This window comes from Nannospalax galili, unplaced genomic scaffold (genome assembly GCF_000622305.1).
Source record: "Nannospalax galili isolate Female #2095 unplaced genomic scaffold, S.galili_v1.0 scaffold2227, whole genome shotgun sequence".
Classification (NCBI taxonomy): domain Eukaryota; kingdom Metazoa; phylum Chordata; class Mammalia; order Rodentia; family Spalacidae; genus Nannospalax; species Nannospalax galili.
The window spans coordinates 423,544-438,584 of record NW_008356468.1 but is presented as its reverse complement, the minus strand read 5'-3'; the positions used below and the strand labels follow the sequence as shown (position 1 = coordinate 438,584).

Genomic DNA, 15,041 nt, shown 5'->3' with positions numbered 1-15,041 from the left:
TTTTCTTATATATAGGAAAATTTCAAAAATGTCCATTACTTCGCCTGAATGTTCTAAGTCCTAAAATTTAATGTGCCTGACGTCGTTTTCCAGCTGGGCTCCCAGAAGAAAAGGCCCCCGTCTTTTGATCGCCCAGCACTGTCAATCAACCACCTCTATAGAAAGCGGGCAGGGGGCTCCGGGCTTGACGGCTGCTGTGGGCAGGACCCTCGAGCGAGCCCTGGGGCTACGGCCCAAGTTGCACACTGCCAGAAGGATGTCGGGGGGCGGGGGGGGGGTGCCACAGTACTGGCACTTGGGCTCCGCCCACCCTCGCCAGCTTCCGGCGGAAGTCGTCAGTCCCTGTGGTGCTGGGGCGGTGTCTGGCTCGCACTTCCGGCGGGAGGATCCGGACCGCTGCGCCGCGGGAGGAGGTGAGTGTGCGCTCGCGGTGGGCGGCGACGCGGATGGCGTCCCCATGTGGAGGGCTCGTCCGTGCTCCCGCCCGCCCGGGCCTCAGTTTCCCCATCCCTCCTGCGGAGCCCGTGCGCATTTGCCGACCACCCGCGAGGGACCCGTCCCCCGGGAACCAGATGGTCGCAGCGGAGCGGGTGGGGTGGCGCGGCGGGGACACGTGTGCAAACACCGAGAGGTCGCGTGGTGGGAAGTGCCACGTGCAGTGGGGACCCCGGGGAAGGGAGTGGATGCGGAAAACAACTAGGTTGGATGTGTCGGGTCCAGGGGGTCCTTGTGGACCAGGAGTGGGGACCAGCCCTGAGAGGGAGAGGTCTCCAGTCTGCAGAAGCCTCTGTTCTAGTTTTCTTTTCCTGCTGCTGCGGTAAAATACTCCAATTAGCAACTCAAGGAGGGAAGCCTTTATTTTGGTTCAAGGTGGGGAAGTCAAGGCAGCAGCTTGTCACATCACATCCACAGTCAGAAGACTGGGGGGAATAAACGCGTCCTAGTGCTCCATTCTGTCCAGTCCAGGATCCCCTCCCACAGCTAAGATGGGTCTTCTCACATCCTTTAACCTAAAAGATAACCCCTTACAGGCATGCGCACGCCCAGGTGATTCCAGATTCTGTCCAGTTGACAGCTAACACGAACCATCACACCACTGGCTTCCTGGACCACAGGCTGTAGGGGCAAAAAAGGGGAAAGGGGGCCCGCTGGGAGGTAAGTGCAGGCAGTAGGTGAAAGGTGACGGTGGTGGAAGGAGAGACAGAGAAGAGAGTGGGTCAAGAAGTAGTTGGAAGTGGACTTGGCTGGCAGGATGTGAGGAATTCAATAGGTAAAGATGACTTCAGCCTTGGGCTGGGTAGCCAGGTGTCAGGCTGGCTATTTCTACTTGACTTTGGCATGGGATAGAGGCCTGAGGAATAATTAAGATAGCTCCTTGGGGCGTCTTGTTGAGTGAAGCTAGCTAAAGGGCCATTAGATAGTCTGTGCACTCACAGGAAAGGTTCAGCAGCCAGTTGGTAGGGTGCGATAACCTAGGGTGAGAATGTAGGCAGAAGAGAGAAACCAGTTTGAACTCTTGGGGACCAGTTTTTACTAGTTGAGTCAGAGAGGAGGCACTGGCCAAAAGTTGCCCAGAAAGCAGAAGAAAACCCAGGAGAGTGGTGGGTACATTCAGGGGCTTTCTCTAGGAGGAAGTGGTCAGTTGTGTAAGATGAGCAGAGACTTGGCCTTTCAAGAGGTGACAGGGAGGAGGGGTGGTGACTCAGTTCAATGGCCTGACAGGCTGAAGTGAGGCTAGTGAAAGAGTGGGCCTAATGTTACGAAATTTTGCTGTAGGAGAAGGGAGAGTGACTCCTACATGAACCAATGTCAAGTGCTGGGCCTCCTGCCCAAGAGGCACATGCTTTTGTCTCCCTTTATAGTTGGAGAAACCGAGTTCATGGGTCAAGTCACCTAGAGTTACAGTAGGTAGGTGCTGTGGAGATGCTCACAGGTCTCTGATTTCAAAGCTACACAGCCTGTGCTAAGCTGAGGGGATGGAGGGTAAGTGCTACAGCAGTACACACACACACACACACACAGCGCCTACCCACTACCCTCCCACCCCCCGTGCCCAGGACTGAATTCCTTGGTCAAGTGTGATTTGAAGATTTGAATCTGGTCTCTCTTATTGTGGCATTAGAGTGGAGACCTTAATGGTTTCATGTCTGAGCCTCTAGTGCATGAGGTCACATGGTTTAAGAGGTCTCAAAAGCTCTGTTGGATGTAGGTATCCCTGTGTGTGTCATCGCTCCCGCCCCCAGGAACCTGCAGAGAGTAGCTGGAGTCCTTAGGGCAGATGCTGCAGGCGTGGAGGGTGGAGGGTGACCATAGTATGGGAATTTTTGAAGCTAGAGACTGACCATTCTTGACTGAGGAGACCGGGGGGGGGGGGGCCAGGGGGGGGCAAAAGCACAGCCCGCACAAGACACCAGTGGGGGGCTTTGGGGGAGGGGCAGGGTCCCCGGGGGGGGGGGGGCCAGGGGGGGGCAAAAGCACAGCCCGCACAAGACACCAGTGGGGGGCTTTGGGGGAGGGGCAGGGTCCCCGGGGGGGGGGGGGCCAGTGGAGGCTAAGAGCACAGCCTGCACAGTACACCAGTGCGGTGCTTGGAGGAAGGAGCAGGTTCCCTGGAGTGGAGTGTGGGCCCCCTGGGTCAATGGGGTCAGTGTTGGACCCTGTGGGTGTGAGATGCCCAAGTCTAGTGACTTGGGAGCTGGCTATGTACTGTGGAAATGCCAGCCTTCAGAAGGCCTGTCAAGACACGGGCTGTGTTAGGCCAGGTAGGACAGTAGGTCTCCCCATGATCCTACCATGCCTTTTTATTGCAGATGTTTGATAACAGCCCTGTTTATTGACCTGAAACGAAACTCAAGATTAGTTAAAAAACTACCTACACATCATTTTTAAAAATCAGTGGTGTCCTAACTACAAAGGAAATTGACAATGGAATAAAATGTCTGTTTGCCAGTTCCGGGCACAGTATGCTAGTCAGGGTAAGTTTCCCTTGCCGAAGAACACACGGGAATAAGCCCAGCACAAGTGTAGGCTCAGCCACAGTGTTGACTGCTCTGGAGCCTGGAGCGCCCCTGCTGTCAGTGAAGTAGGTTTTCAAGAATGGAAGCTCTGGGTTTCACTTTGACAATGCATGAAAGTCTTCTTGGCCATTTTAGTGCTTGGTAGAACCCTGAGAACTGTGGACAGTAATAAGCTGATCTTCTGCTTTCATGAACATCAATGGGGAGCAGAATGAAGACCAGTTCTTAGTTCTGTGGGACCTCCCCTTCATGGGCTCTGCTCAGTTGATGCCAGGATCCTCCCTCAGGTCACCACCCCAGGATCCCAGGCTCCTCTGTAGAAAGCCATAGTCCAGGAGTCCTTTGGGCAAAGCGTGAGCCAATTCCCAGTTTGGAGGAGGGGAAGTGATAACAGGTTCCAGGGTGCAAACTGGTACAGGAGTGGTGTGATTCAGGGGAGGTTCTCAGGGGAGGTGGCTTTTCTGTGTGCTGGGGAACCCATGGGGGAAGGAAGCAGGTGTGCTAACACTGAGCCAAGGCTCAGCTTATCAAGCAGAGCAGGTCCTTGGTGTTCTTGCCCTGAGCCAGCTTGCCTTGGGCACTCACCAGGGGTGCTAGGCTGACGCAGCAGGTAGTGGTTTAGTTTGGCAGGAACCTGAGTCAGTTACCTCCTGTATAGGAGGAGCTGCCAGGGCAGTGTAGGCCTGGGCCAGCTTTAGCTCTAAAAACCAGATCAATCCCCTGAAATCCCATATACATTCCTGTCACTGAGTCATCAGAATACAGGGAGGATATAGAGAATGCCAGGTATGTGTGAGATGGTATGGACACTGTCCCTTTCCAAGTGAGCTCAACCTTGCGAGGGACAACAGTGTTACCAAAAGGCTGGGGATGTAGCTTAGTGGTAGCACACCCCTAGCACAAGGTCCTGAGTTCCAGCCACAGTAGTAAAAGGAAAAAAAGATACTGCTCACCCCTCTCAATTGCTATAAAAGAATAGGGGTTGTGGTGGGGACAAGAAATCGGGGTCCCTGAAAAAGCAGCATTTATATTGAAGATAAGTCACATGCATTGAGGATGGAAGGGTGGGCCATACCTCAGAGCCCAAGGTGAGCCAGACTGGCAGGACCAGGTTGGGGCCTTGGAACCCCAGGAGGAGCTTTGGCCTTTATCGTAATTACATTGGGAACTGCCAAAGAATTGAAGCAGTGGTCTTACAAGATCAAATCTGTGTGTTGAAAGGTCACGTTGGTGAGAACCCATGGAGAACAGCTTGGGTCTCTTCTAGGGCTCCAAGTGACTGTGCTGGGGTGGGAGCTGTGGCCTGGTCTCTGGCCAAGCCACCAGACCCACTCTCTTCTCTCTCCAGCAGCAGAGCTGGGGACCCATGACCAGCTAGCCATGGAACCATTTGGCTCCAGCCACCAGCCCCTTAGGTGAGGACTCCACCTGGGGCCTATTGCCCATTCCAAACCATGGAGGTGAAGAGAGCACTTGCAGCCAAGGGAACAGTTCTTTGAAAACCGTGGTGCAGCTCTGCCAGCTCTTCCCGTGGACCATCTTCCAGAGAGGTGCTTCTTCCTGTTGGCCCAGGAACTGGGGTGCTACACCTCCACGGATGGGGAGGTGGGCCCTCGACCTGGCCTTTGTGTGGAAGGCGCTGTTGACGCTGGGCCTGGTTCTTCTCTACTACTGCTTCTCCATTGGCATCACTTTCTACAACAAATGGCTGACGAAGGTAACCGGGGGCCTCGCCAGTGCAAGGCCTAGCCCCAAAGTGGCCAGAGTGGGCACAGCTGTATTTATTGGCCCATGGTGGCTCCTGCCTGGACATTGGCCCTTGGCAAGGCTAAGCAGGTAGCTAGCAGGTGTGGTGGAGATGGGCCTGGGACAGGACTGAGCCCCTGGGCTGATCTCTGATCTCCACACTGGGTACTAACCTTTTGTTCCAAGGGGTTGCAATGTAGCTAAGACCCATGCAAAGTTCTAGATTGGCCCTGTGGGGTTGCAGTGTAACTGAGACCCATGCAGAGTGCTAGATCAGCCCCTGCCACCGGGAGGGGAGGAGACAGACTGGGACAGCTTTCCAGCCAGTCCTCTTGTCTCCTCTGCACCCCACAGAGCTTCCACTTCCCCCTCTTCATGACCATGCTGCACCTGGCCGTGATCTTCCTCTTCTCTGCCCTGTCCAGGGCACTGGTTCAGTGCTCTAGCCACAGGGCCCGTGTGGTGCTGAGCTGGACCGACTACCTCAGGAGAGTGGCTCCTACAGGTATGAAGGGGCATGAGGAGGGCTGCTGGAGAATCTAGGCCAAGAACCAGAGGAACCCTTGGCGCCTCGAGGCCTCCCTTTTCCTCCTCCCTCTACTCTCTTGACCCTAGACTATGCTGCATCTCAGCCCTCCCTATCTAACCATGGCCTGAGCTCCCTGAATCCAGAGCATAGAGCAGGTCGCTTCCCTGCCCTTGCTGCCTGATGTTGGCTCCACCAGACACTGAGAAGGTGAGCCTTACCAGGGTGGCCATGTTGGTCTGTGTCAAAGGTTTCCTAGTACTAGTGTTGAGTAGGCAAGACCTGAAGGGTAGTGACCCTGTGAGTGGGCACCCAGTGTCATGTGAAGCCAGAGCAGGGGTGAAACTCACCCAGTGCTAGAACTCTGTTGGTGAGAGAGAGTGAGAGAAAAGAGAGTTGGCAGGGCTGTTCCTGCGGGGCAGGTATGCCCCTGAGCAGTTTGACAGGGGGTGGCAACACCCCCACACACACACACACTCACACCCCACTTTTGGCCAGGTGTTAACTCTTGAGTTGCTGGATGGAAAGGAAGACTGCACTGTCTGGGTATCACCCTTCTCTCCACAGCACTGGCAACAGCACTTGATGTGGGCTTATCCAACTGGAGCTTCCTCTACATCACCGTCTCACTGTGAGTACCAGCCACACCCTCCACCTCCCTTTAGGCCAAGCTTGCTTGACTTGGCTGTCTGGCGGTCTGCTCAGCTGGATATGGGCCAGCTACTCTGCTGCTCTCTGGGACCAGCCCTTGCTTTCTCAGCTCCTCCCTGATACCTATCAGCTCTCCAGGAAGCCTCCAGCTCTTCTGTAAGCTCGGCACAGATTGCTCTGCCTGCCTGCCAGGCAGCAGGGGGGTGTGGGGAAGCCAGGAGACCCAACAGGGCAGTCACAGTGGCTCAGTGGGTAGAGAGTAGGAAACAGAGGAGGGGCAGTTTGCAGAGCACTGCTTGTTAGAGCCTAGCTGGGCAGGGGCTGTACAGTGGTCACTGATGTCTTGCTTCAGAGAGCATAGCCCCTCCCTTTTCTTCGTCCCAGTTTTTCTTGCCCCTCCTTACCTGATCTCCACCAGTGGCCAGGTACAGAACAGAACTTGGTTAAGCTCAGTGTCAGACCCCGCCCCCCCAGCCCCCAACAGTAAGGCATCTTAGAGACTTCTTCCCATGAAAGGTCAGTCCCTCATCAACACAGGCCAGCCCCTTTTGGTCTTTGGGGTCTGGTTGCCCTGCTGCCTTGAGCAGCACTAGCTTCCCTCTAGGAATCCAGGATGCATTGTGGGTATCTCTGCTTCCAGGTACACAATGACCAAATCCTCTGCTGTGCTCTTCATCCTGATTTTCTCTCTGATCTTCAAGCTGGAGGAGTTGGTAAGACCCTACCTCCCTTGCCCCACCTGTCACTGCAGATGCCCAGGGTAAAAGGGAGCCTGAAAGGTGGCCTGTCAGTGTGTGACAGGAGACCATCCTGTCCCAGGTGGCCAGAATGCCCTTCTCTGAGAGAGAACCTAGCCAAGGTAATAGCAGAATGTTTACAAACAAGTACAACTGGGCCTGACAGAATGAAAACACATGAGAGTCTGCAGGATTGGGGCTTAGCTCCAGGATCCACTGTTCAGTGATCTTTGTCCGTTGGGGAACACTTGGGACTTGGGATGAACATCAGCACTATCATATTTCAGAATAGATAGGGTGTTGGGAACATGCCAGCCAAATGTCAACCCCTTGTCCAGGTTTGCCCAGGACCCCTGGACAGGGTTAGACAGAGAAGAATTTCTTGGCCCAGTGGCATTCTGGATGGCTACTAGCTCCAAATGTGATAAGCCTGAGTCTCAAGCCCCAAAGTAAGCCGAACTGTCCCATCCTAGCGTGCTGCCCTGGTCCTGGTGGTCCTCCTCATCGCTGGGGGCCTCTTCATGTTCACGTACAAGTCTACACAGTTCAACATGGAGGGCTTCTTCTTGGTGCTGGGGGCCTCGTTCATTGGTGGCATCCGCTGGACCCTCACCCAGATGTTGCTGCAGAAGGCTGAGCTGGGTGAGCCCATAAGAGAGCCACAGGCTGGGGGCTGGGCAAGTATAGACCAATACCAGGCTGAGCCTGATGGGTCCCCATGTCCATCCTACAGGCCTCCAGAACCCCATTGACACCATGTTCCACCTGCAACCACTCATGTTTCTGGGTCTCTTCCCTCTCTTTGCTGTATTTGAAGGTACGTTGGATCATCTACCTCTTAGTACCTTGGTATGACATCCCATGTTCCTGCTCTGAGCCCAGCACAGTGCTAGAGCTACAGAGTCACGAGAACATATTCTCTCTCTGGTGGTTGTGGTTTGGGACTGGATGGACACATAGAATCCCATGTGTCAAAGGCTGTAGAGAAAAAGTGTGAAATGTGGGGTGTCCGAGCAGAGTGTACACAGCCCCAGAGGTGCCTGGGCTATTACTGTCATTTTAAACTCACTGGCTCATGCAGTCTTCCCTCTGACCAAATGGGGAGGACTGTTACCAGAACCATTGGGCAGGAAAAAGAAACTGAGGCCAAGAGAGGGGATGAAAGCTTGCCCAAGGTCCCATAGCTCATAAATAAACAAGCCAGACTTTGCACCCAGCAGTCTGGCTCCCTGAGGCTCAGCCCCTTGTCACACAGTGCACATGCCTCAAGGGAACAGAAACGGGATCTGTCTCAGGTGTAGTGGGTGGGTTGTAAAGGGGCTTGGAGGACCATGCGACTTGGAAGATAAATGATGTGTGGGTGGGCTAGTGCACCAGGGCAGCCTAGGAAGCAGGGCAGAAGGCTGTGTGTGTTCAGGGAACATGGACTGTATGAGCTGAGAGGGGCTTCCATGGCAGGAGTGGGGGCCACCCTGTAGCAGCCTGGGTAGATAGGCCACCCTTCCTGCCCCTGTGGCTTCCAAAGAGGCCAGGCCGAGGGCTGTACAGGTGGAGTGATGCTGCCTTCTTTCTTGGATTAGGCTTTGTCCCCTGTTGTTTATCCTTCCTCCCAGATTCCCAGCTGTCCTCAGGGTCGTTACAGAAAATCCATCCCACATCCATTTAAGTTTCAAGCAGTGAAGCATCTCCAGCCTCCCTGAGAAAATTATTCCACAGCCCCGTTGTCCAGGAAACTTCTGTACAGAGCCTCCTGTTTTTCTTCTTTTAAATCCCTCCCCATTCTTTCATTATGCCCCTCATACCAAACACCACACTCGCCCCCTCCCTAGGTGTCCTCACTGTTTCCAGCTCTGCAGACCTCATCCAACAGCCCCTGGTTGCTGCCACTTAGTAAAGCTGCCTGGATTTAGCTCCTTTAATCTTTTCTGGTAAATTAATCCCCCAAGCGCCTTCATGACTTATGTTGCTCTTCCCCGAATTCCCTTCAATTTGCCAACGCCTCTGCAATACTGCTGAGCCCAGCGCCAACCAAGATGGCCCACATGGCAAGACTGTTGACCTAGGGCAGACTATTGGTGTGTTTCTGTGGCACCCCCTTTCCAGACCCCCTCCACCTCACACGTGTGTCTCCATTGTGCCCAGTGGGTGCTGACTTCACCCCCTGATGACAGACCATGGGGACCTTGCTGTAGGAAGAGCCCAGAGAGTCCTATCAGAAAGAGGCTGCAGCTCCACAAAGTTAAAGCAAAAATCGGTGTGCTGTGCAGTGTGCTCTGGAGCAAGAGGCTCTGGCCTTAATCATTGTATTTCCATGTGTGCAGTTTTCTTTGTTTTTGTGTTTTGTTTGGTACACGGTCACATGTAGCCCAGGATGGCCTTGAGCTCTCTGTTGTAGCTGATGCTGGCCTGATCCTTCTCCCTCCACCTCCTAAGTGCTATGATTACAGGCAACACACCTAACTGTTCTCTTTCGGAGTTAACTTTCATCAGATTATACTGCTTGTTGGAGAAATGACAGTCTGGTCTCAGTCCTGTCATTCCATCAGTAGGAAACCCACAGGCAGAAAGGAGACATCTCTCTGCTCAAATCCTGTAACTTTGTAGTAGCAAGACCCAGATTTGGGCTGGGCTACAGCTCAGAGCACTTGCTGGCCTGAGTAAGGCCCTGGGTTTCATCCCAGCACCACGAAACGTATATATGTGCATATGCATGCACATACCTGTACACACACAGTCTAAAGGTGCAGGACCCTGCGGCCGTTTTTCTACATAGTGCCAGCCCCTCTAGTTCAGCCCACAGCTCCAATTGTGCTCTGTTTGAATCACCAGCTTTTCTTGCCCAGGCTCTGGCAGTCACCATGGTCTGCCACGTCTCAGCCCATCTGTGTGAAGCCATTTTAAAACCCCCATTCTTTCTCCCACCTCAGACAATCAGCAGGTGCTCACCAGCCCCCCTGCCACGATGACCAGGCTCAGGCTATCGGGCAGGGCTAGCCAGTTGGCCCAGACCTCCCAGTCTCTCCTGTTGCTTTCAGGTCTCCATTTGTCCACCTCTGAGAAAATCTTCCGTTTCCAGGACACCGGGCCGCTCCTGCGGGTGCTTGGGAGTCTCTTCCTTGGTGGGATTCTCGCCTTTGGTTTGGGCTTTTCTGAGTTCCTCCTGGTCTCCAGAACGTCTAGCCTCACCCTCTCCATTGCGGGCATTTTTAAGGTACACACGGAGAGGACACCAGGTCTGTCCTAGAGGTAGTCCATGGGAGCTGCTAGTAACTTCTCTTCCTGTACCCTGAGAGCGTTAGAGAGGAGAGCAGTGTGGGGCCCTGGTGTGACAATCTCCCTGCAGAGCCAGGCCTTACGGCACCAAGCCTGGAGTACACATACACTGTGCCTTAACACCAGCTCTGGTAGCAGCCTGGAGCCCCTCATCTAGGCTCATCGGTGAAAATCCCAACACAGAGCTGGGTCTAACCTGCGCAGGGCTTTCTCTGACCAAGTAGACTCCATGCTGTAGCAGCTCTCTCAGTGCAGGTGTGTAGATCTCCTGGGGCAGCGAGTGAACTCAAAGCCGTGGTCCTCAGGAGGCCTGTCTGACCAGTCCCTCTGCTGTCTCTTCATAAAGAGCCATGCTGAGGGCTGCACTCCTGGCTATATAAGGGCTCAGCTGTTTGACCTGCTTCGATTGGTATTCTGTGGGCAGCACCTATGTGGTTACATCTCCGTAACACCAGGAGGCTGGCAGGGAGTGCCCTGGGTGGGCAGGTCCACCGTCTGCACTGGCCCAGACCTCAGTGTACCCAGGGTCCCATTCTGCTTGCCACAGCCAGCTTCTGACCCGTTTCTTACCCTCTGCCCACAGGAGGTTTGCACCCTGCTCTTGGCAGCTCACCTGCTGGGTGATCAGATCAGCCTTCTGAACTGGCTGGGCTTTGTCCTCTGTCTCTTGGGCATCTCTCTGCACGTTGTCCTCAAAGCCCTTCATTCTAGAGGTACTGGAGCCCTTCTCCCTGAGGCCTATAGCCCTGCTGACTTCCCCCGTCCGGCCTTACCGGGAGAGCCCATGTCTTGGTTTTCCCAGACTGATAACAGCCCCACTGTCCCGCCACCTTTTCCCCCCTCATTGTTCTAGCTCAGAACATGTGCCAGGTGGTGCTGCCACCACTGGGAGGGCAGACGGGAGGGGACCCTGGGAGACTTGCAGCATGCAAGAGCACTATCAGGTCAGTAACTGTGGTTTGTCTACCCCAAGGTGGTGGTGACCCTAAGACCCAGAAAGACCTGGGCTCAAACACGGACCTGGAGCTGCTGCTCCGGAGCAACCAGCAGGAGGATGAGGACAATGAAGAAGAGGACGGTTTCGTGGCCCTAGGGCAACAGTGACCAGAAGCATCAAAAGCAGCCAGTGCTGCAGGGACTGGGGACCCAGGTGGTTCCTCACATCAGCTGTAAATGGTAGCTGGGGGTGGGGGGCTGTGTGGGGCTGGTCACAGGGGTAGGACCCTGGGAAGAGGCACTAGTCAGGGGCCTTTGGCTTCTGCCCTTCCCCCTAGAGTGAGCACCAGGCTCAGCTGGAACCTGACTAGAGCTGGCCCTCTGTTGAAGTCTAGCAGCAGAGGGAATGGATGGCATCTTCTCCACTCTTGGTCTGGCTCTGGGAGCCACGAGGAACTTCAGAGGTGTGGTAGCCTTCCTAGATGACTGACTTTGGTCCACAGGGCATTTGGGAAAGGGTGATGGACAGGCTGGACCTCATCTGGACAGTAGCTTCCTCAGAAAGCAAATTGATTTATAATTGGGAAATCAGTGGTTTCCTGCTCCGTTGGCCCTAATGTTTGTTGCCTACAGTGTGAGAGCTAAGAGAACTGGGGGGACCTGGCCTCTGCCCCTTTCCCGCCTGAGGCGTGGTTAGGTCTGGTGGGCCCTCCGTCTGGCCTCCTGCCTCACTCCTACCCCGTTGGAGTCCCAAAGTCCTCTCCTTGGGCCCTCCCACACCTACAGCAGAAAATAAATGAAATTTTCTCAGTACTGTATTGTGGAGACTTTATACATTTTCATGGCCTACATTTGAATCCTGAAACTGTCACATACTGTGTGACCTTAAGCGGATGACTGAACTTCTCTGTGCTATAGTTTTTTATCTGTGAAAAGAGGATAATGTCTTTCTGAAGAATGGTATAGATTAAATGTTAAAATCATTTACCAACCAAGAGACCAGAGCCTAGAAAAGAAAGCACTGGGTGGCCAGGCAAGGATTCCAGACCAGGCCTGTATGTTGCATGTGTGAGGTGGGTCTCAGTTTTGGACCCTGGGCTGTCCGCTCACTGAGACAAGTCAGGCTCCTTCAGTAGGCAGTCTTGGCTGAACTGCAAGGGCTGCGGTGTGCTGCAGTGCTGAGCCCCTAATAGTTTGGTGCCTGACAGTGACATCATCCTCAGCTGTTCTGATCCCTTCCCAGCCTAGGCTGTCTCCCATCCCGAGCTGTGTTGTCCCTCTCTCCTGTCCCGTGTCTCCTCCCCACAAGCTGCAGTTGTCCTGCAGAGGTGCTTCAGACGTTCACGGCAGGTGGCGCCATTGCTCTGGCAGTGTGGCTCCAGCACTGCCCGCTGCCACCTGTGCCCAAACTCAGGCAGCAGGGGGTGTCTGACAGGCACAGTAGTGGCTGTGGGCGAGGGCCCGGAAGGGGCTTTGGATAGAATTGGAGCCACTAGAGCTCACTTGGTTATACCCAGAACACAAGCCGGTCTGCAGACTTCTGGAAGGGACAGATAGTAAATATTTCTATTGGGAACCATATGGCGTCTGTTGCAACTTGTAGTAGGGAAGATGCCTTGCGTGGCATGGACACAAAAGGGTGTGGCTGCATCCCAGGGAAGTGATTTCCAAAAGCACATTCGGCTTGCTCATCCTTCTGTAGAGGAATCCCTTCAAGTGAAGAGACCAGGTCCATTTCACAGGGAGACTGAGGCCCTGGAGGAGCAGCGACTACCTGAGGCCCTCAGAGCTCTGTGCACAGAAGGAATGGGAACTAGGATCAGCCTCCAGTTCCCATTCCCTGTCCACCTCTGCCCTCCAAAACAACGCCTTACCTGGCTCCTGCATCACTGTCCCCTTTGGATTGTTCAAACATCAGGAGTACAGAAAGCTCTTGTTCTAGCCCATGACATGCGGAGAGCCAGCCAAGGAGGAGCCTGGAGGCTGCTTGTGTTCAGGAGTGCCACATAGCCCTCTGGCTCAGGTAGATTAGAGCTGCCTGTCTGCTCTGCGCCATCCCCCCTCCAGGACAGGAGCTGGCGCTGCTGTCTGCTGCAGTAATTACAGGGTGCGGAGTGGGCCCTCACCGCACACATGTTGGGTTCAATGACAGCCTCTCACTTAGCAGCAATTACCAGCAGGGCCTAGAGGAGACTCCCTCCCCTCCTCTCCCACCCGGCCCACCCAGTTGCCTGGCCTCCAGGGCCAGACTGTCCACCCTCAGCCCTGAGCCCTCCAACCACCCATTCTGTCTGCGGCCACTGCTATCTCAGGGGCCACAGCATCACCATGGCAACTCAGCGTTTGCCCAGGTTGAGAGAAAGCTGAGGATGTGGCTGGTCTCTCCAAGGCTGTGCTGTCTGTCCCCAGCTCTAGGGCTGCTGCAGCAGCAGGGAGGCGAAGGCTGACCTACAGGTCTGAGTTTTAAGTGCTTACGTGCCCACCACCTCTCCCAGGAGCCCATGGGAGGAGGAAGGTTAATGCCCCCAATATACTAGGACACCTGCGGTTGGCATTGTGCAGACAAGAGCTAGCTGGAAGTTTGCTGAGCGCCCTGAGCCATCAGGCAGGCCCTGGCATATCTGCATCTTCATTCATCTTCATTCTACCCCCACCTCAGGTGCTCGGGATCATCTCCCATCTGTTTCTGCTTCCTGCACTGTGAAAACCCTGGTGGCCCAAGAGTCATTACCGGACATCAGGAGAATTGGCTCCTTGGTACTTTCGGGAACCTCTGCATCAACTAAAGCATTCCAGAGAACTGGGGGTCGGGGTGAAAGGCTCCTGGATCATCCTTTGAGGGTGACAGCACCCAGGGAGTGCTGGACATGTGGCAGATTATTGGAGTTGAGGGCAGTCATTTGACCTTCCAGCCCAGGGAAGAAGGGCAGGACATGGGGGACCACTCTTTGGCCCTCCCTGTGGGTTATGCAATCCAGAGCAGCAGGAATTCATGTACTTATCACATGGCTGTGGAAACCAAGTTCACAGAGGCTGAGGATCAGGATTCAGATCCGCTCGTCTCTGCCCTGGGATGTGCTGAGTGACCTTGAGCCCATCCACTCTGAACCTGAACAATTGTATTGTCTAAGTGACTGTGAAGATGGAAGGATGTGTAGAAATATACTTGCAGTGTTGGGTGCACAGTAGTCAGTGCTCAGTGTCAGGGTTGAGAATGTCACAGCCTACCCAGGTGGGGAGAGAGGGGAGCAGGCAGCATCAGAGCCCAGCCTTTGGCAGTTGCCATACTTGCTATGAGGAGCCATTTAATAAATACTTGTTTCGGGAAGGAATTGTCAGTAGTACAAAGTTGAGCAGGTGAGATGGTTCAGCAGTTGAAAGTGCTGCTGCGAAGCCTAAAGACCTGAGTTTGATCCCCAGGACCCACATGGTAGAAGGAGAGAACCAATTCCTGCAGGTTGTCTTCTGATCTCCATGTGTCATGGCATGAACATACACATGTGCACACACACAAACAGCAAACAAATGTCAAAAAATATGTGGAGGGGATGGTGCTGGTTATAATTTAGGTTTTTTGAGACAGGGTCTCCCTGTAGCCCCAGATGGCCAGGAGTTCGCTGTGTAGATCAGGCTGGGTTTAAAACTCAGAGGTCTGCCTGCCTCTGCCTCCCAAGTGCTGGGATTAAAGGTGTGTACCAGCATGTCCAACTGGTTATAACAGTTTCAGTAAAACAAAATGGTTCCCATCCCCACTACCAGCCATACATGCCAGTCTCCAGTCTCTGCCCATCCCCTAGCCACATAGCCCTGACACAGCTAGGCCCTTCCCCCAGCTTCAGAGCATCCAATGAGCTTGACTTCTGTTCCCATGGTTATTTACAGTTTCGTTGGCAACTAGTACATTTCCTGAAGCAGGCCGGCAACCCCCAGGCTCCAGCATCTGTTGGCAGGGCTGTCCCTTTCCCTGATGTCTGATGAGAACGCGCCTGCTGGGGACAAAGAGGGACAGAATAGAGGACCCAAAGGAAATGCATTAGAATGCATTCAGGAAATGTTTTGGAACGTCTGCCTGGTGCCTGCCTAGTGCTAGCTGCTTAATGGAAGTCATTAAAACACCATCCCTGTCCTCAAGGAACTTCTGCAGGGCTTTGAACC

The 15,041-nt window shown here is 54.2% G+C and overlaps 1 protein-coding gene across 6 annotated transcripts; it reads left to right on the top strand.

Moving 5' to 3' along the window:
* The first annotated feature begins 333 nt into the window (after nt 1-333).
* Slc35c2 (solute carrier family 35 member C2) lies at nt 334-11,699 on the top strand. Of its 6 annotated transcripts, none has more exons than XM_008854616.3 (10): nt 334-413; nt 4,366-4,734; nt 5,118-5,268; nt 5,857-5,920; nt 6,581-6,653; nt 7,151-7,319; nt 7,411-7,494; nt 9,713-9,888; nt 10,534-10,663; nt 10,924-11,699. In XM_008854616.3, exons 2-10 carry the CDS (start codon nt 4,615-4,617, stop codon nt 11,052-11,054), a joined length of 1,098 nt encoding a protein of 365 aa, XP_008852838.1. In that variant the 5' UTR covers nt 334-413; nt 4,366-4,614; the 3' UTR covers nt 11,055-11,699. The 6 variants fall into 6 exon arrangements, with proteins under 6 accessions (XP_008852838.1, XP_008852839.1, XP_029412784.1 ...); XM_008854617.3 differs by having other exon boundaries at nt 355-413; nt 4,369-4,734; XM_029556924.1 differs by lacking the exon at nt 334-413 and adding an exon at nt 2,822-2,975.
* Nucleotides 11,700-15,041: the final 3,342 nt, after the last annotated feature.